The sequence below is a fragment of the Necator americanus genome, chromosome IV (assembly GCF_031761385.1).
Source record: "Necator americanus strain Aroian chromosome IV, whole genome shotgun sequence".
Classification (NCBI taxonomy): domain Eukaryota; kingdom Metazoa; phylum Nematoda; class Chromadorea; order Rhabditida; family Ancylostomatidae; genus Necator; species Necator americanus.
This window is the reverse complement of record NC_087374.1, coordinates 5,284,218-5,304,878: the sequence shown is the minus strand read 5'-3', so window position 1 is coordinate 5,304,878 and position 20,661 is coordinate 5,284,218. Positions and strand designations below refer to the sequence as shown.

At 38.5% G+C, this 20,661-nt stretch overlaps 2 protein-coding genes across 2 annotated transcripts; one reads left to right on the top strand and one right to left on the bottom strand.

Moving 5' to 3' along the window:
- Positions 1–2,787: 2,787 nt before the first annotated feature.
- Positions 2,788–3,511, top strand: RB195_000428 (uncharacterized protein; the record flags this gene model as incomplete). Its single annotated transcript, XM_064196768.1, has 3 exons — positions 2,788–2,990; positions 3,097–3,280; positions 3,350–3,511. 3 exons carry the CDS (start codon positions 2,788–2,790, stop codon positions 3,509–3,511), a joined length of 549 nt encoding a protein of 182 aa, XP_064052649.1.
- A 5,403-nt stretch (positions 3,512–8,914) lies between these two features.
- Positions 8,915–19,200, bottom strand: RB195_000427 (uncharacterized protein; the record flags this gene model as incomplete). The annotated part of the gene is made up of 15 exons (XM_064196767.1): positions 8,915–9,040; positions 10,518–10,636; positions 11,058–11,161; positions 11,301–11,413; positions 11,470–11,563; positions 12,612–12,724; positions 15,219–15,330; positions 15,389–15,524; positions 16,167–16,284; positions 16,400–16,546; positions 17,057–17,159; positions 17,229–17,392; positions 17,466–17,537; positions 17,651–17,716; positions 19,138–19,200. The coding sequence occupies 15 exons, from the start codon at positions 19,198–19,200 to the stop codon at positions 8,915–8,917; spliced, it is 1,650 nt and encodes a 549-aa protein (XP_064052648.1).
- Between the last annotated feature and the right edge of the window lie 1,461 nt (positions 19,201–20,661).

Here is a 20,661-nt window from a genome sequence, read left to right as displayed (position 1 = left end):
TGAACGAACCCGTTGCACTTCAATGGAAGGAGCATAGGAAACGAATACCCATCACGAAAACAGTGAATATTGTCCTGTCTGAGTGAAAGAACCTTAAAAATAAAATAACTAAAAACTAAAGATTCTTTTCCAGAGCATACTAATGTGTTCACACGGCACATAATAACCAATTAATTAATTTTATTTATAACTTAGGTTTGAGGAACATATTTATAATTTATATACAGGATATAAAATTTCGATCAAGTGTGCATATGATCGAAGGAAGTGGACACATCAAAGAGGAATAAAAGAGAAAGTACTTTTTGAAGAATCCTTAGGGTTTAGATAAATTTACAGCGGATCGCTTTCAATCGAACGTACTAGAAACGTGAATTTAGAAAAAGAGAATATCAGACAATTATGAGGCATCTTTATCGCAGAATGTTAACTAAAAAGATGAGGGCTTTCTATTGAATTATATAAAATTTCTCAAATTCACATATAAAACATGTTCAAAGTCTAAGCATCTACCTAGCTATGGGAAGACTTGCGAGAAATGAGTATTGTTAATTAATAGCAGATATAGTTTAAAAAAAAGCGTCTTAGAATTTAGTCTCACAAGATTCCGAAACGTTTTTGTTAGAAATGATTGTATAAACTTTCAGAAGCCAAGAAAAAAATCCAAAAAAAAAACCCTAGGTTTTCATCGTCTCCTTTACAGTTCAATAAAACTTAAGGCATCACTCCACGAATCTGAGGTGGTACGGATTTTGGGTGGAGTATTCGTTCACGGGATAGTGGATAATGGAGAGAAAGGTGATTCCGTCCATTTCTTCTTAATTGGCGTAAAAAACGGCCCGGAAGATACGGCTTCGAGCGTTCGTAGCGCTATTTTCTACAACGAGTTCGATTAGAGCGCGCCAGCCTTGTGCGGTGCCGCATCTTCCGCGCCATTTTTTACGGCAATTAGGAAGATATGGACGGAATCAGCCCCCTCTCCATAATCTATTATCCTGTATAAAGATGCTCCACCTGGAATCCGCACTTCAATTTCAATTTTTCTTAATTTAATTTTTCACTTCAATTTTTTTTATTGTTTACATTATTAGATTCAACAAGTCAAATGTTAAATAAATTCAACTGATCAGACAATCTTTTGCAACGAATCATTTCTTGTGAGTTCATTATGTATTCGGAATTCTGTAGCATCGTCAGAATTTAAAGAAAGCGGTGGGACATTTTTTTGCAAACACGATGGGGACAGGGCGGATTTAGCGCAGTTAGTAAGAGGTTCCGTTGCGACAGCACGATTGATCGACGGTTCGAAATTGCCCCAGTGTCAACCAAACACTTTATCCCTTCAGGGTCACAAATGTGGAAGCACATTTGTTTGGGGGGGATCAAGTCATTGATCAACTCCGTGCACTTCATACGCCTTATGAGTGTCCTTGTGTGTTCCAGAACTCATCTTGCAGCTTGCAAAACAGAAAACAAAAGGAGACAAAGAATCACTCCTTCAAGTCTGAGCATTTCGAAAAAGCGTTCGTCGCTGTTATGTAAGGGCAGCAGTGAGGCGGATTCGACTCCAGCAGACGTGCATTTCTTCAGAAACGGAACTAATGCCAAGATTTGTGCTCTGATGCAAGGAAGCAGTAAAAGATGAAGTAAAGCTGTCCCCATGGAGTCGGATTAGTGCGTCGGCGCAAAAAAAGGTGATCTGTGGTGTGAGTATTGCAATAATTCCAAAACAAATCTGTAAAATACAACAATGACGCATTAAACATAATTTTATGATGGCAGTGATTGTAATGGGTGGCCTTTACTAATAACTTATATTTTGTATGTCTATTTCCGTGTACTTTATCGTCACCGTGTTGTTCATATCTTGTCTAGAGGACTTAGACACATGTACACAGCTGCTTAGACAGTAGCTAGCTATTAGCTGTTTACGAAATCGGATGATAGACGATTATCTTTATCAGTATAATGATGTCTATCCCCTCTTTTTTTCTCTTAGAACACCATTCTATTGTTTACCTCTTGAAACGAAAATCAGAGCATTGTCTAATAACAATAACAATAATAACTTTGAATAACACCTCTAAATTCACTGATATCAATAGGGTATGGAAGCAAAGTCATGTCCGTAAATTTGTTTACGATGTAGAAGTCACAATTTTATTGAAATGAGGAAAAAACAATCTTCAGCTCTAATACCTTGGAGAAAGAGATGAAGTACTGTTGGTAACAAAAAGGATATTGATTAGACAGAAAGTCATAGAAACTCATGTTACCTTAGATTTTTACTTTTATTTTTTTTTTTACTAGAATGTTCGGAAAGTATCTGCCGAAAATTTCGCAGTAGCGGAGATTTTTTGAGATTTGCTGGAAGTTCCCGTTTTAAACACATTATATAAGGACACTACCGCTTGTATACACATAACACATCTGGGTCCCTCTTCCTTGCCTATTTCACCCTATAATGGCCGGACGTTCCACCCATATTCGACACGTACTCCTTTATGAGTTCGAATCTGACCACCCCGCTCTGAAGCCCATCGAAACCTAAGTCAACTATTTGGCACTGAAGCCCCTTCCGAGCGGTCTGTGCGCACCTGGTTCCAGCGCTTCAAAGCCGGAAACAAAAAACTCGAAGATGAGCCTCGCTCTGGTCGACCGACTACAATATCGTTCGACGAACTGAAGAATCTGGCGGAGCAGCATCCATATGAAGGTGTTCGGTATTTTTCTGCCAGTCTTGGTTGTTCGCTGTTCACCGTGAGCAGTGGACTGCGATCTCTCGGAATGGTGAAAAAGCTCGGTCAGTGGCTCCCACATGCATTGAGCGACCGCAACCGCCAAAGACGCTTGGACATCTGCACTCAGCTGCTCTCCAAAAGCCGCAGATTCGACGCCATTGTCACTGGGGATGAAAAATGGCTGGACACCATTGTCACTGCAGATGAAAAATGGGTCCTCTACGTCAATCACACCCACAAACGTGCGTGGTGCGCTGGCGATGAAGGCGACGCGGCGATGAAATGCCGGACCCTTTCGTGAAAGGTGAAATCCATGAGAAGAAGGTCCTGCTGGGCGTCTGGGGAGTTTATTTAGTTTCGAACTGCTGCCGGACAACACGACAGTTACTGCCGAGGTTTACTGCGCTCAACTGCAAAGACTGGCCGACAAGATCCGCAAGGAGCACCCGAAGCTCGACAACGTTCGCCTTCTGCACGATAACGCGCGCCCTCACATCGCGAAGAGCACTTCCCAGAAAATTCTGGGGCTCGGATGGGAAGTTTTACCGCAGTCACCGTACAGCCCGGACCTGGCCCCGAGCGGCTACCACCTTTTCCGATCGCTTTAGCATCACCTGGAAGAGAAACGCTACGATCGTGTCCACCTCGAAAATGATGTTCGGGCTTTCTTCGTCTCTATGTCGAAGGAGTTCTACGCCAAAGGAATCCGTGATCTTGTGAGACATTGGCAGAAGGTTGTCGATGTTGATGGAGATTATTTCGTCGAATAATAAGATGTTGTTAAAAAGTTGTGTTATTTTGAAATTTTGTCGTATTTCGGCAAATACTTTCCGAACACCCTTATATTTGTTAAAGGGAGAGGAGCGAGAACCACAAGAAGTTAGAAAATCAGACGCTCAAAGTAATGATAAATAATATAAAGAGGAAGTCAACTTACATTTAAACCTAAGAAAGAAATACACACAAAACCTACATTAGAGCTTCTCAAAACTATTAGGATAAAAATCCAAACGTAAGAGGATAAAAAATAGAATAATAAAATGAGAAGAACGAAAATAAAATATTGTAAATATGTTTCGACCGAACATTTCAGTTCAAAGTCCCCGAATAAGATACAATTTTGTTGCAACAAGATTTCTGCGAGTATAGGAGTACTGGGATCTACCGTATTCTATGTTTTACATAACCGCTACTTTACTTTCCATACGAGTCTACAGAGCTTCAACGACTGCAGTCAGGAACCACGCACTTGCGAGTTATTGACATTTTAAGTTTTTTTTTGTAGATCTGTTCTAGACATTTCTAGCGCTGTGTGCTAGTTGGATCAACAAAGCAGTCCAAGTCACCGACCTGATTCTTAAGCTCATTCTACCGTATATCAAGGCCACCAGCAATCGACAGCGAGAGCTACTCTTTCATTGCAAAATGCGAATCTGTCAACGCACTTGTAAGTATGTATATTATATTGGGTATTTGAACAAAGGAGGAATATTGGCATAAAGTTGTGCCTCACACTTCACATCACAACAGCAAAAAAGTACTAAAAATTGCCATCTAAAGGGTACTACAACTAAGCGGGGAGTACATAGAATAAAAGACAAAGTTTTAGAACATCATGCTATATAATAGCGCGCTTAGTGTGTGTGTGTGTGTATGTATATATATATATATATATATATATATATATATATATATATATATATATATATATATATTATATATATATATATATATATATATATATATATATATATATATATATGTGTCACGAAATTCTACAAAGCATTGAAAGGGTCCAACAGGGTCGGTTTGCGCCGCAAAGCGGTAAAATGGGCTGAGACGGGTCCTACGGCGTCGAATTGGTGCTCTGGCGCTAGGAACCTGTGAAATGGGCCCGGTTGGGTCCCACACCTGCGAATTTGTGTGCCGCAATACAGTAGTATCGCGCAATGACTCCATATAAGTAAATGAGACGTTGTGAACCATTTCATAGCCGAAACAACTGTATCTGTTTGTGTTTTGTGTTTGTTATGTTTCACCTTTATGGACTACCCCACACATCTATTTCCCTGCACGTTTGCCTCAGTTTGGTAACAGATTTTCTTCAAAGATTGGAAACACGCATGCAAACGGTTTCCTAAATAGTAGCTGACAATTTACATGATCTTTCGTGGAACCTTATCTTTATCAGTACGATGATGACGTGCAGTTCATTTCAACAGATGACTCCGTGCTAATTGTTGGGGGAAAAAGAGGAAAATCCATGCTTTGAACAGTGTTCAAATTGTGGTCGTAACGAAGGAATATATGTTCAAGGATCAGGTTTTAATGTCTTCCAAATGTAGAATTGAGGTGTTTAGAAAGAAAACTATTAAATCTTTCGTAAATTTATACAAAAAAAAAACGAAGAAAGCGTTGTTGAAAAGAAAAACAATTCTAATTTCACAGAAAATCCCCCTACTTTTAATTTCTCAGAACGGTAAAGGAGAGCGAAGCGAGCACCACAACAATCTTTAATTCTGGCTTTGGCCGAAAGTGCAGACTGGTAAGTAACATAAAGTGTTGTTTAAAAGAGATGTTCTGTACACTCTTGTGAACCGCCGAAGTGGGAGACAAGAACTAAGACTTTCATATGCAGCGTTAAGTAAAATATTTGAGCAAAAAATAAAGAAAAGAAGCTCAGAAGGAAAAAAGAGTAAAGGGATTCAGAAGCAAAGATACCTAAAGTGGACACCATATCTTATTGCTACTCCTGAATATTATACTTACTACTAAAAGCGTACATTTTTCAGCGAAAGAGAAGATTTTGATAAGACGAAAGATTATGAACCTCATTGATGTCATTCTTGCTAATACCTCGACGAGAAATAGAACGAAGATCACTGCTAACCAAAGAACAGGTGTGATAGACTGGACGCAGCCGCAATTAAAGGCCATTGTGCGGCAATGGGGTGATTAAATGTGCGAGGACTACAAAAATAGGCAAATCAGCTGCTAAGCAAATTAGAGGATGAGATTTCACAGACACCGGAACATATTACACTGAATTGCATCGGCATTCAATCCTTCACAGTTATGAAACCATCATTCTGAATAGCTAGAATCAGAAAAGCAAAATAAGATGCGGATACATGACAGCAAAAACATTTACTCTATGAGGTGATATGTTCAGGTTAAAACTGCATGGAACTTGGTACGGTTACGTAAGCGACTACGCTCAGAGCGGCGCGGTGGCGTTAGCGGTTCCGGCCAAGGTGGGACCATCACGAACTGCAGCGATCAGCGCGGCTAGCAAGGGTTTCTTCTCAATACAAACCGCTACGCTCCTTCGCATCGCTTCGAGCGCAGCTCTTTTACCTACACCAAGCTTCACCTCGTTTTGGCCCGACTATACCTCGCAAAGGGCAGGACAATGAGAGGACAAGCGTATAGAATTCGCATCGTGCGAGAGTTCCGCAACCCCAATAATGACTTGCTTGCAGGCTCACATGTTCTAACATGTTCTTACTTGTTTGGGAGAGATCAGACAAGAACACTACAGGTATACATCAGGGTTCTTTTCCACGCCATCCAATGGTCGGTGCCTGAAGACTGATGTATACATGTAACGTTCTTGTCTGATCTCTCCCAAACAAGCAAGTACATGTTAGAACATGTAACCCTGTAAAGAATTCATTATTCGACGTTACGAAACCTTCACAAGGTGCGGGTCCCGTCACTCTCGGAGAGGAGAAAGTTCCCTGAGGACTTCCGCTTACCGTTAGCAAATTCACAAGAATGTAGTAGTGTTGTCGTTCGTTGCGCTTCAATGATAGGAGAAGATGATTTCATTTACAAGGATGATGCAAGGATTATTGGTCTCACGAGGCTATGTTTTCAATATTGCTCATGGCGGTACCATAGCAATAACGATGGGCGTGGCAAACGCAAGTCGTCGACACTGATAACTAATGGATATATAAGAGTGAAGATCGGAAACCCCCCAGATTAAACCTCGATCTCTTGGTCTCCTGGCATTTTGTATTGCTCAGTTTGACTGGCTTTGTTGTAGCCATCATCTTGGATTCCATGTACAGAAAGTTTTCAGCCAAATGGACCGCTACACTACTGAAATATCCAAGTATCTTTCCTCACATTCACAACTTTACTGAAACTATCCCACTAGCATCATTTAGTGCATATTTCCTAAGAACAAAACAATGTTGCTTTTTATAAGAAAATCATTTACGCAAGTAACGATATCACGTGAGAATAGGAAGCTTAGTATTAGAAGATTATCCAGCTGGTGTGATTTTGTGCATAAGCACAGTAAAAACAGCTCTGCTTAAGTGCAACTCTCATTTGATCGAATATTAAATGGAGCTTTGCTGGTCCTGAAAATCAAAAGCACAAATGTTTTTCTCTTTTTTTCGTTGGCAAATGTGTCCATTGTAGGCAGACTCTGGGAATTTTACAAAGAAAAAATATTCAGTGAACAAAACGTCTTGTCTTTGAATAGGTCATATCGTACACATATCATGGCCTTTGATAGATTACAGCCACAATATAATCTCGCAAAATATGAATTAGAAGACATTAAAATTTTTTTGTAGGTCACAAAATCGCTTATTCTTTTTTTTGCGTGCCCCAATTTTTTAAATTTGAACAACTCTTCCTTCTCATCGTGCTTGTTGGAGAAAAAACGAGAGAAAAACTGATAAAAGTATATAAAGGGATAACGCATTCAAAATGTAGCAATGTCGAAGTAACATAGCTGTAAAAAATATTCTCCAAATGTAGTACTGATGGATTTAGAAAGAAAAGTGTAAAATTTCCTGCTGGTCCTTGAAGTTCTAAAAAAGTTCTAAAAAAAACAGAAAAAGCATTGTTAAAGAAGGAATAAATTTAATTCCATGGCAAAAATTTCCGGGAAACGCCTCTTCACTTCTCCTCTTTTTTTCTTCTTTTTTTTTCTTTCCAATGTTCAGACTAGTTATGAACGAAAACCAAGCAACGATGCTCACTGCTTGGTCTTCGTTTTGGAAAGGACACATAAAATCGCCCAAATAAACTGGTTTCTTTGCCTCCGAAAAAATCTTTCAAATAACTTTCAGTTTCTTTGAGAACACTTTAGCTGCCGTCAACTGCAAAAAAAATAAAGAAAATTGAAAAGAAACTCCGAAAATCGAATGATTTCTTCTCCGTTTTGCATGAATATCAATTTCGACTCAATTTCATCTACAGCACTCAACTCCATCTACTCAACTTTACCATTCCTAATGTCCTGTGATTTACATTTCTCAAATGATTTAAAATTTAAAAAATTAAATTTGAAATTTGAAATTTAAAATTGTGCTATGCACTTTAAAGGCATCAGCCCACGAATCCGAGGTGGTACGGATTTCAGGTGGAGTATTCGTATACGGGATCGTAGATTATGGAGAGGGGGTGGTTCCGTCCATTTCTTCCTAATTGCCGCAGAAAAAGGCCCGGAAGATGCGCGCGTGCACAATAGTGGTGCGCTCCAATCGAACTCGTTGCAGAAAATAACGCACCGGAACGCTCGAAGCCGTATCTTCCGGGCCGTTTTTTACGGCAATTAGGAGCAAATGAACGGAATCACCATTCTCTCAATATTCTACGATCCTGTATGCGAATACTCCACCGAAAATCCGTATCACCCCAGATTCGTGGGTTGATGTCTTTAATTCTTCAAGTACACCTCGTGTTAAGTCAGGCTCCTCATGAAATTTGAAAAACCCCAGAAAGACGGTGTTTTTGAGCCTTTCTTAAACACTCAGACATTTAGGTCGGAGCAAGATCTTGAGAAGCTCGAGGAGAATCCTTCAACACCTAATCAGTAAAGTTCAGTCATTTTCTTATGTAGTAATGTAAATACAGTAGAATTTCCGTATAAGCGGCACGGTTGAATCACAATTTTGAGGTAATATGGGCTTACGAATTGACATGAAAGACTGTAGGCAATACTTTTTAACTTTTTACTCAAATCGGTAGCATATAAGGCGAATATCGAAGAAATTGTTCTTTTTTGTGTAAACCAATAAGAAAATGTTTTTATTAGCTCTTATTTATTAGCTCTTATTTTTTTTTATTCTGAGTGAAATAGAAATTAAGAGAAAACTCTAGTAAAAAAATATCAAGTGGTGTACAAATGCGACGAGAGACGTAGGACTTTAGTAGGCGGGAGTGATCTTCGAAAGATTCTTGACCATTGACTCATATTTTGCTATGAATCCAACTCCTGGATAAGAAAGACCGAGGGCAAAACGTTGATAGATTGACGTTACGTAAGGGGCAATCTGAAATGCAAAAGATCTTTTAGCTACTAAGCAATCCTAGAAGATAAGATACTGTAAGGCTGGTCCGAAAGTCATCAGATTTCAAAAAATTGTAACTTTATTGTTCATAGATATCAATCAACAAAGTAATCACCATCATGATTCACTACGTATGCCTAACGCATTTTTTTTATTTCCACAAAACAAGATTTATTTATCTTACTTTGAAAAATAAATACAAGGTGTAGAATTCCGCTAGAATATTTATGGATAACCGAATGAATGCGTACATTCAATTTCGACAACATTTAGACCACATGAAAAGCATCACTCCACGAATCTGAGGTGGTTCGGATTTCAGGTGGAGTATTCTTATAAGGGACAGTAGATTATGGAGAGGAGGGTGGTTCTGTCCATTTCTTCCTAATTGCCGTAAAACACGGCCTGGCGTTCTGGCACACTATTTTCTGCAGAGAGTTCGACTGGAGCGCGCCAGCCTTGTGCGGCGCCGAATCTTCCGGGCCGTTTTTTTTTACGGCAATTAGGAAGAAATAGACGGAATCACCCTCCTCTCCGTAATCTACTATCCCTTATAAGAATTCTCCACCTGAAATCTGCACCACCTCAGATTCGTGGAGTGATGCCTTCAACTGACTTGACAATTTTGTATGACGGTTATAACGGCACATCCAGAAACACTCAGTACTGATGTGGTGGCGCCAATCAGAACTATAAACTAAGCTTAGGCACAAAAGAACTGAAAAGTCTCTAGATAAAGTGTAGAGCTTCAAATCAAAGAGTTTTATACAATATATTTGAAACAAATAGAGTGTAACGACAAATCCATCCACGCTGTCGTTTGTTGTCAAAGAACTTCCGAACTACCTGATATTGTAGGTCGCAGCGGATAAAATAAATGGACTGCTTTTCTGAGACGACCTTTTGCCCCCCAAAAAAAAGAGTTCTTTGATGAGTTGATGACGCATTGCGCTGGCACATTCTTTCACATTTTCTTGCGGATAAAAATGATTTGTGGTGTTTCGCAGATAATTGAAAGCAGTGCCATTTCATATGTAAGCCCTCTTGATCCTCCAGGATATAACTTAGCACGCGTACGCATCGAACATCCATACTCACAACATCTGATTTAAACGATAACAGAAATTGACCTTATCACATTCTGCTCTTCAATCGTTACTCAAAATTTCCCGAACTGAATCGTTGTCCCTTTAATCGATGGGGTGATGAATTAATGGATTGTCACGTCATATCCACTTATCCTTATGTACCCGATGAAAAATGTAACAAAATTCAAACTTTCATTAACGCACAATCTTGCGGACGGTCCATTTTCTCCTTCGCGGTTTCCGTTCCTTGATTATTAGATGTAACTGCTACAATTTACGCACATCCTGATTTTTTTGGTAAGTTGACAGGAAGATCAAAATTAATCATGGTCATAACTTCATGTCAATTCACATGCACTACATGGACTCACCCAATGTAAAACGGTGCGATAAATGAAGAGGTAATGAAGGGCAGAAGACACAGCGAAACGACGTTGAAGACGAACAAAAACAGTGGAAAGAAAAACAGTGTCGTCATCCAAAGGAGATCCTTCAAATAAAATTGAATCGTTCTCCAGTCACATGTCTAATCGCTGATAAATTACTAACACTCCAATCCTAAAATGATCTGAAAAAAAGGGGAACAGTCACGGAACCCGGTTGTACGTCACACACTGATAATTACGAAAAGAAAATCCCAGAAATCCAGGAAATTCCGATTAAGTGATTTACATACGCACAAATGATAAGTAGTCGCTATCATGAAACAAAGAACAAATAATTGAAAAAGTAGCAAGCGATACTTTATATTACAGTCTACAGTACTACAGTAACAATCACTGTTATCTGCTTATCATGTTACATTGCGGAATAGATCGAAATATCCTTGAAGTAAAAACGAAAAAAATAAATAATATTACAACGCAAAACAAAGTAAAAATAACAATAAAATAACAAATATATGAATTTACCTCGCAGAAACTGCATTAGCACTGTTTCAATTGCTACAAGAGTTCCACTACGACCACAACCATCTAAGCATTGCACAATCGTTGGAGTCTTCTGGAGGCGTGCTCTGAATTCTTTTTAATCTTCTTTGAATTTTAATTTTTGAATCTAAATTCTTCTTCTTACGCTGAAGAGAAACGTACGAGCGTTTTTAAATGTTTTTTTTGAATGGAACAGTAATTATACGATGAGGTATTTGTACGAACTTTCTCAGCACTCGAAAAGGCCAATGTACGTCACACATGTGCTGCCAATCCCATTGCCAATGCTCCACCGTAAGCACATCGGATCTGTCATTGCTATCGATTGGTTGTAGTTCCTAGACACCTCATCTATTATAGAAATCTCCTTTATATACTAAAAAAAAAGTTTTACCAAATAAGTAACGGTGAAAAGAGGATCCACAGTCCCATCAACGCGAATGTTCCGCACGATTAAAGATCCATACTGCTGAGATTCTCCCACAGATCTGAATCCAAATAATTAGAAGTATTTATCTCGTGATTTGAAAAAAATTAAACAAACATATCCGTCAAGTAGCAACGCCTTTAACGCACATTCAAAAATTTAAGTCCCGACTCTCAGACTTGTCTTGGAGGATAGAAGCGCTGGTTCGAGCTATCAGTTGACCCCTCCTTCCTTCTCCCCTTCAGGCAAGTTACATTTTAGGTCCCATGAGCGTTCACTAACCTTAGAAGATTCTGAATTGAACCTGGACGAGTTGTCGCATCCCAAAGGGATTGATTGGCGCCAATTATTTCTTCCCTTATCTAATAATCTAATAGGGAACTAATCCAAGAGGGTACAAACCAAAAAATAAGGCAATACAGATGACAACGGCGATACGCGGAGAGTTCGCCGCATCTCTCCTCTCTTTGCACTTCACAGGTTTTCATTTTTGCCTAGTTTTTAGTGCCCCTAGTTCTTAGTTAGCAGGGACAAAGGTGCCCTTAGCTCTTAGTTTGTAGGGATTCACTTTCCGTCTTATTTTCTGTGTAACTGTGGATGATTGGCGCTTGTTGTAATCGTGGTAGTACTAAAACCCCAAAGTCCGTCTTAAAGGAAGGGTACCTAGAGTTGGGTCAAAACGACGTGAAGCACGTACAGTTGCATAAGCGGCTGCGCTCGAAGCGACGCACTGACCGTAGCGGTTGAGATCGTGTAAGGACCCTCGATACTGCCACTCATCTCTGCAGTTGGCCATGGTCCCACCTCGATTCCAACCGCTGTCTCCACCGCAGCGGTTCGCTGCTCTCGCAGCTGTCCGTGCTCCATGTAGTTTTGACCAGCATAATTACACAAAAAGTGGGACAGAAATCTAATTACTACGAACTGAAGTCTCTTAGGGGTTGTCCCAGAAGCAGAAGAAACGGCTGAAGAAAAAAAGCAAGATTTTCTTAGTATTACGGCTACGAAAGATGCCTGATTCAATCTAGTGTTAACAACACTGCTACTGATAAAAGACAGCAATACAAATAGGAATTGATCCAAACCCCCAGAAATTCGGTTGACATTACCGTGGCCAGTAATACAAACAATGAGGCGAAGGCGAACGATCCAGAGGTCCTAACGTCTGCCTGTCAACGGCGCTGCACAGCATGATTATTAGCCTCGACTTCTCCTGGTATACCTGAAATAGAGCGAATTCGATGGCACAGCTTCCTAACAACTTTGCGTGACTCCAAGCTACTAAAGTTTTGCTACTTGACATTTTTTTCTTTTCTTTTACGTATTCGGTAATTTGAACGTCAATCCCACTAACCCCTTAATTCCGTAACAGCCAATTGTGCTTCTGGCCTAAAAGCAATAAAAACACATGTTGTAAAGCATTGCAAACACACCAAAAAAGAACAAAGAAAAGGACTAAGCTATTGAGAAGGAATTAGTTGTGTACGAATGTATATTCCTAAATACAAAAATATGCAGTATAATTTCAAGCACATTGGGTAAAAAGTGTAGATGTGGAACGCGATTAAAACTCTTTACTTCAGTCGGAGCACACCGTAGAATAAGCCATCAAAACCCCGAAATTGAGATAGAAGTTACGATACTAAGTTACGATCCTTCGAGTAATACTATAATCATATCTTAGTGCGCAGAACACTAGAGGCATTTTGGATAAAGGATAAAGGATAAAGTGTCTGGCGTTAGTCAATCCACTTGGGATGCGCCACCACGTTCACTTCTATTCAGAATCGTTTGAGATTTACGAACGTGTAACTGGCCTAGACAACACCTTTCGTGAGCTACCCGATGTGTCACGTCAGTGTTTTTATTCTCCCAGACGAGTCTGGTACCAATTTATCGACCCCGGAGGGATGAAAAGCTTGGTCAGCACCAGTGCATTTTGGATAACTGTCACAAGTCCAAAAATGAACAGAAAGGATGAGTGTATTCCCATTCCAAACGAATTAGCTCAATTTCAATCTTTGTGTGGGTTTTGATCTACGGGACGTCCCTATAAAAAAAAACCCTCGAGGCTCGTAGTTGTGATACATGGTTGTCGATTAAGTTACCAAATGAGCAACTTCAGCAAATAAGGAAAGCACTAGCCGATGTGTTGTCGTTTGAGTTTATCTATCGTTTGAATGCTTTCTATAGGGTGATGAGTGGTTTGGGAGGATAAATCAGTGATAGCTTTGATTCTTCCAGGCTTCGACAAAGGCGATAACGCTGAAACGTTAGCTTTTTTAATAAAAGAAAATCAATACCAATATCTTGGCTACAGACCAAGCAAATTAATCAAAAGCTACGTATTCAACATGCCACGATTCAAGGACAGTCGAACGTGGGCAAAGCAAATCACAATTTAAAGGCATCACCCCACGAATCTGTGGTGGTACGGATTTCAGGTGGAGTATTCGTATACGGGATCGTAGATTAGGGAGAAAAGGGTGATTCCCTCCATTTCTTCCTAATTGTCGTAAAAAACAGCCAAGAAGATACGACTTCGAACGTTTCGGTGCGCTATTTTCTACAACGAGTTCGGTCGGAGCGCGCCAGCACGCGCCGCATCTTCCGGGACGTTTTTTACGGCGATTAGGGAGAAATGGACGGAGTCACCCCCTTCTTCACAATCTACTATGCCGTATACGAATACTCCACCTGAAATGCGTACTACCTCAGATTAGTTGGGTGATGCCTTTAATACGAAATTGAGAAACTTTTCATTGTGATCAAGTACATCAAGCAGTTGAATTACACATGAAGATGTCTTTTCGTTCGGAAATCAGAGGAATACTAAATCTATGCGAGATTCTATAGAAACTTTGTGCACTGAGATAGTTAGAAAATCCTTTCCGATTCCGTGGGAAATTTTACTTAAAGGCATCACTCCACGAATCTGAGATGGTACAGATTTCAGGTGGAGTATTCGTATACGGGATGGGAGACTATGGAGAGGGGGTGATTCCGTCCATTTCTTCCTGATTGCCGTAAAAAATGGCCCGGAAGATACGGCTTCAGGCGTTCTGGCGCACTACTTCCTACAAGGAGTTCGACTGGAGGGCCCTCTTCTTTTACGGCGTTAGGAAATGGATCACCCCCTCTCCATAATCTGCTATCCCTTATAGGAATACTCCACCTGAAATCTGCACCACCTCAGCTTCGTGAGGTGATGCCTTTAATCTTTCTTCTGTTAATAAGTGCATTTGATCATTAGCTCAGGCTCCAAGCTCGAAAACCATTTTGCGTTATCATATAAAGACAATGAAATGCCAATTTATCCGTTCTTCAGGAAATTGAGCGTGGCCACGCTAATACTCGTAATACTCTTGTATATATTCTCCCACACAGACTCCAATTTCGTGATATGGTGTCTTTAAGAAAAACTCAGGTAGAGGGAATGCTAGTCAGAAAAAAATGCTTGGATTGCAGCGAGCGAGCTATTCTGAAGTCTGAAGTGAAGTGTCTTTGTGCTAGAAGTTGTCAAAATTGACAATAATCTCCTTCCAATCAAATTATTTCAGGTCTCTCATACTGGTTCAGGTTTAAAAAAACAAATATATAGACCCAAAAGATTACCACAAGAATATGGAAAAAATCCGTTGACAGTTATCCTCATCGAAATCATCTCATTATCTTCCGCTCACGAAAATGTCATCAGGAGAAAATCTTTCACTCACCATTTTCCAGAAGTCAGCTTGAGTGTTCTTAAGAGGAGCTTGAGTACATATAAACGTGTTCAACAGTGGTCCACCACGTACATAGTTCGCATGTATGAAATCAGGAGTACCGCTAAACAGATAGACTCTGGAAAATCGCTACAATTTATACCAGAATTAAAACATCATACTATTTCCTTGACAATTCTGGTGTTTTCTCTGTGGTATGTTCTTCCGAGAAAATCTCTCCGATCACGTCGACACGATTTGTTTGAGCAGACGTGTTGTCAAGAAGCCGAACGCGTGTCAAATCGCAACAGGGAATTACTCAAAATTATAAATGAAATGGTTAAAATTAAGAAAAGCCATAATATGTAGGGAAAAAAAGAGATTAGAAAAAGCCTGCGGATATTTTTGGTTAACTTCCGCAATAAATAACTGAAGTGTATTAGTATTGAGAAGAAAATTGAACTAGCTCTAGAAAAAAACAGTCGTTGTTGACAAAAATTCCAACTATTGGGTTGATCTGTAGATCTTGGGACACTGTGAAGGAATAGATTTTATTTCTCAATTCATTTGTAACATCAGTTAAAAGTATAAGTACAAGATTGATGCATAAGTATTGGCATTTTTTTTCTTAAACTCGTACACTGAAAAAAACGCTAATGCTTGAAATGCTTGAAGTTTCGGATATTTTATCCTTCCGATCTTCCACCCTTCATAACTCCAAATATCCCGGTCTGGTAAACCTTTTGGATGTGAACCTTTCAGAAAACTCAGATGATGTTAGAGTTTCGAAAATTCTTGTATTGTTAATTCCCAAAGAAATACAATAAAGTTGTAATATGCGGACATAGAAAAGGGTCTGTAGGACCCATACTGCCAAGAGTGACGTCATCGACGTTTATCGTCCCATATGCCAGTTCTATTTGTGATTGGGGAAACAAGAAGAGCGAAGCTTGAACTCACATTTGCTCCTTGCCTTCGTGAGGTAGTTAGCATTAAAAGCGCTTTGAGCTGCTTCTTCTCGTGTGAGCTCATTGGCGGTAAAGAAAGATTCCAAACGATTGAATTCCGCTGTGAATTGCTGAAATCGCGCTCAATTTAAACTATTCTGAACGAAAACAGAGAATTTCTCAAGGCAATGCTGGATCGAAAAATGACCTACTAGGCTTAGAACCTCAACATAAGCTTAGACTTACCATTACATGGCAGTTAAAGTTCCCCGGTTCAATAAGTAACGACCATTTTACTCTATTTGTCATCTGTTCTGCAAATCTAGAGATACGTGCAGCTATTTGTGTGGAAATCTCCTCTGGTTGACGGAACCAGTTGTGAAGAGGATCCAACTAGAATAACTAAGTGCAGAAGTTATACATATTACCCATTTCCTATTTTTATTTATACATCATTTGTGTTTATAACATATATATTATTTTCCTATTTGTATATATCTATATATTATTCGTTTATTTTATAATCATTACATGAAATGTTTATTTATTTTTATTTCATATTTCCACGACGAAAATCAAAAATCAGAGTACATAAATTTCTCCAGAAAAAAACGACTGTTTTCTTCTCTCCATGTTTTGACGTTTTATCTCAGAAGTCAATAATTAATGCAAAATAATTGCATGGAATTTTCTCTACATTAAAAATAACAAATAAATTGTACACGTAATAGTGATATTAATAATGCGATTAATAATTATAATATAACAATAATATACTTACTAGCATAACAATTTATATTGTAATTATAAACTTGTGAAAAAATAAATAATGCTAATAAATAATGTAATGTAAATAATAATAATGTAAATATTATAATTATAAACTTGTCTAAAAAAACCCACGCTTTTCAGCCTATTAAAATGCGATGCGGCCTTGTACAGTACACTGCTACATTCACTGATAGACGGCACGAGACGATCCTTCAACCAACCGGTCATTTCCTCTCTGGAATAAAATCATAATCCTAACACATCTAACGTGGATGTAATTGAATAGGCGTTTTTTTTTTCGTACCCGTATTTTCTCACGAGATCCGCCTCATCCAGTTCAAAGAATCCAGAATGTGCTACCATACTTTGTATAAGCTCTAGTCGTGTCTGCTCATCACATAGAATTCCGTCGACTTTGAATAATTTTTGTGCAATAAATGTTTTCAGCTCGGAATCTTCGTAGGTTTCCTGGAATGATAGAATTTTATTTTGTGCTGAAGAAATCAGCCTTTTTCCCTGAGAAAACTTTTCTCAAACTTACCAAACGCTTAAGTAAAGCTCTATCCGTAAAATAGTGAATCCATCTTTGAAATAGTCCAGTTTTGTTCTGCGACTGAAAAAAACAGCACGGTATCGACATTACTTACTTATTACAACTTATTACTACTATTAACCATACAGGTTATAGGTAAATACTGCAGTTACGTCGAACAAGCCCAAATATACCTCGAAAATTTGCTTTTCTATCCTTGCTTTTCCACCATCGGCGAAGTTTTCATCGATAATAGCATCCTAAAGCAGAATTACAGTCAATCGATCCAACATGTTATAGGGTTAAACTTCCTTGAAAGTCTCTGTCAATCCGCTTTGGATGCGCCCCCACGTTCACTTCAATTCAGAATCGTTTGAGGTTTACGAACGTGTAACAGGTTTATCCAATGGGTTGCGGGGACCACCCGATGGTCAACTCAATGTTTTTATCCTCACAGACAAGTCTGGTACCAATTTATCGACCACGGAGGAATGAAAGGCTTGGTGAGCACTAGGGCGGATTCGAACCATCGATCGATGGTCCAGTCACAGCGGACCTCTTACCGACTGCGCGCTCTACACCCTCAAAACTCCCTTAATCCCTCAATATGTCTTATCAACATTGTCTGTCTTTGTGTGCTTATTTATGTATATGTCTCTTTTTTTAGCATAGAGGACGATTTCTGATTTATCGAATCACAAGACACTATGGAAGTTGAACTACGGAATTACCACTTATGCATCATGGGTATCGATCAAAGAATCGAAAGTTCTGGAGTTTTCAAAAAGAGAAACCCTTGACTTTCTCATCAACCTATTAGCTATAACAGTCACGCTATCTTCAGTCATTAAGGGAACCTTACTCCTCATTCACTCACACGAAACATTTCTATGGAATGAGAACAGTCAGAAATAATTATAATTAATTAATTATTGCACTATATTAATTTTTATATTCTGAATATCTTATTTATCACATCAACGAATCAGGAACTTTCCTCATTTTTCAGTCATTTGGATGTACCATCCTACCTAGTAGAATGCACAGCCACAGCTGAACAACAAGGAACCCACATCGAAAAAAAAACGGAAAAGACTAGGATCAATCCACTCAACTCAACTTTAAGCAAAACCACAATAAACTAGTGGAAAATGCATTTTTAGCGATGTTGTCCTTAAAGAAAAGCTCTCTTCAAATTGCTAGAAGAATGTGCACACAACTCGATGCCCATGAAATCCGTTCAAATCTGGATTTATAGCACCAAAGTGATTTTTTTGCCTTTCTAATAACACCTAATATCTTTTTTCTTTGAAGCCGCCGCAAAATTGAAATAGTTGAACAGGTATGTTAACGGAAATATTTCTATGAAACTAGGGAACAGTCCGAGATAATTATAATCAATCAATCAATCAAAAATTAATTATTACACTATTACATTAATTATTGTAATTTAATCACTTCATTTATGTTTTAAAAAAATAAAAAATGAGTCCTGCAAGATCGGAAACACCTCTAAACCTATTTATATCTATTTTCAAAACCTACTATTACACTATTACATTAATTATTGCAATTTAATCACTCTATTTATGTTTAGAAAAAATTGAAAATGAGCCCTGCGAAACCGGAACACCTCTAAACCTATTTATATCTATTTTTAAAGCTAAATGAATGTGCTTACATGGAACTCAATACTGCTGGCCACCGATTGATTGTCCCTTTCAGTAGTCCCACGGGATTGCATCTCTGTGGATAAAAATCCTAACATGAGAAAATAATAATAAACTCTGATACGAGGCATGAAACAACATACAAACAATAAACAACAAACAATGAGATATGTGGTGACGTCTCGTTGTGGACACAGCTCATATCGATTTTTTTCACTTGAACAAAGGACTACTGGTGTTATGGATAGATGGATTTGATCTCCGAAGTGAGCGTTTCATAAATCCGATTGCCTTTGGCTAGAAAAAAAAAGAAAAACATGTTCTCGTATGTAAAATTAGCTAGCCAAGCTGTGATATCTCTTAACATATAAAAATAGCGGATAAATTCGGTGATAAAACCATTGTAACATTCGTTCGAGTCGATTCGACGGGCGGTCAATGACAATCCTGAAATGATCTGGTAGTATCCGAAGGTCGCTCAGCTGCCGCATCTACCTTTGTGACACTTTAAAATGTTGTTAATATTTTGATACAAATTAATTTATATGCGAAAACAATTGATTATGTAAATTGTAATTTGTAGATTCATTGATTAAAAAAAACTTTTAAAAAATGTAACTAATATTTTTTGTTATTTTCACATGCAAATAGTTGTATTACTGAGTTATTAACAGTGCAGTTTAGTTCCAAGTTTTCCTCTTCCCAGATATCAACATATTTCGAGTATCAAATCCACGAGGTCTTGTAGGAATTCTATCGATTCTGGAATATGTTCTGCTCAGATCAAATTGTTTCTCGCCACCACGTTGCGCCACTATCGACCTCCGTTCCTCTTCTCTATCCTGTGATTTCTGGTTGATTGTGAACAGAGTTTTTTTGCGATACGCTTCGAAATCATTAACTGAAAATCCAGTTCTTACGGTAGCGAAGTCTTGAACACGGATAATACGCATATACGCAAATAAAGATTTTCTATTTCACATGTGTGGCAGATATAGAGATAAAACTAAATAATATTTCTGTATGAGATGAATTAATTGTCTGACTACTGTGCTACTGTAGATATCAATGAGAAAATCCAGGAATTTTCCACGGAATCAGTTGAAATTAGTCTCAATTTGGAATGATATTATATATATATATATATATATATATATATCAATGAATATTTGATATATTTGGAGATATTTCCTTATTTCTCTTATATATATTTACTTTTATTCATTATATCCGTGTTTCTTCTATAATACCGTGTGCTCACTCTCACGCATACATATTTGAAATCTTTCCTTGATCTCCTTTCTAGGAAGAAATGATCAAATGTGATATGTTCGGGCGATCATGCCACAGAGCCTCATCGTTGACGCCGACTAACTTCCACAAGAAAGGCATTGGCCTATTAGTCTTCTTGAAAAGTAAGATATCACAAAATTCACGCAGTACGGAAATCCCAAGAAAAACGTTGAATTCGGATTATAAATTACGGAAACGAGCGTGGATCCGCCCATCTTCATATTATCGTCGTGAAGAAAAAC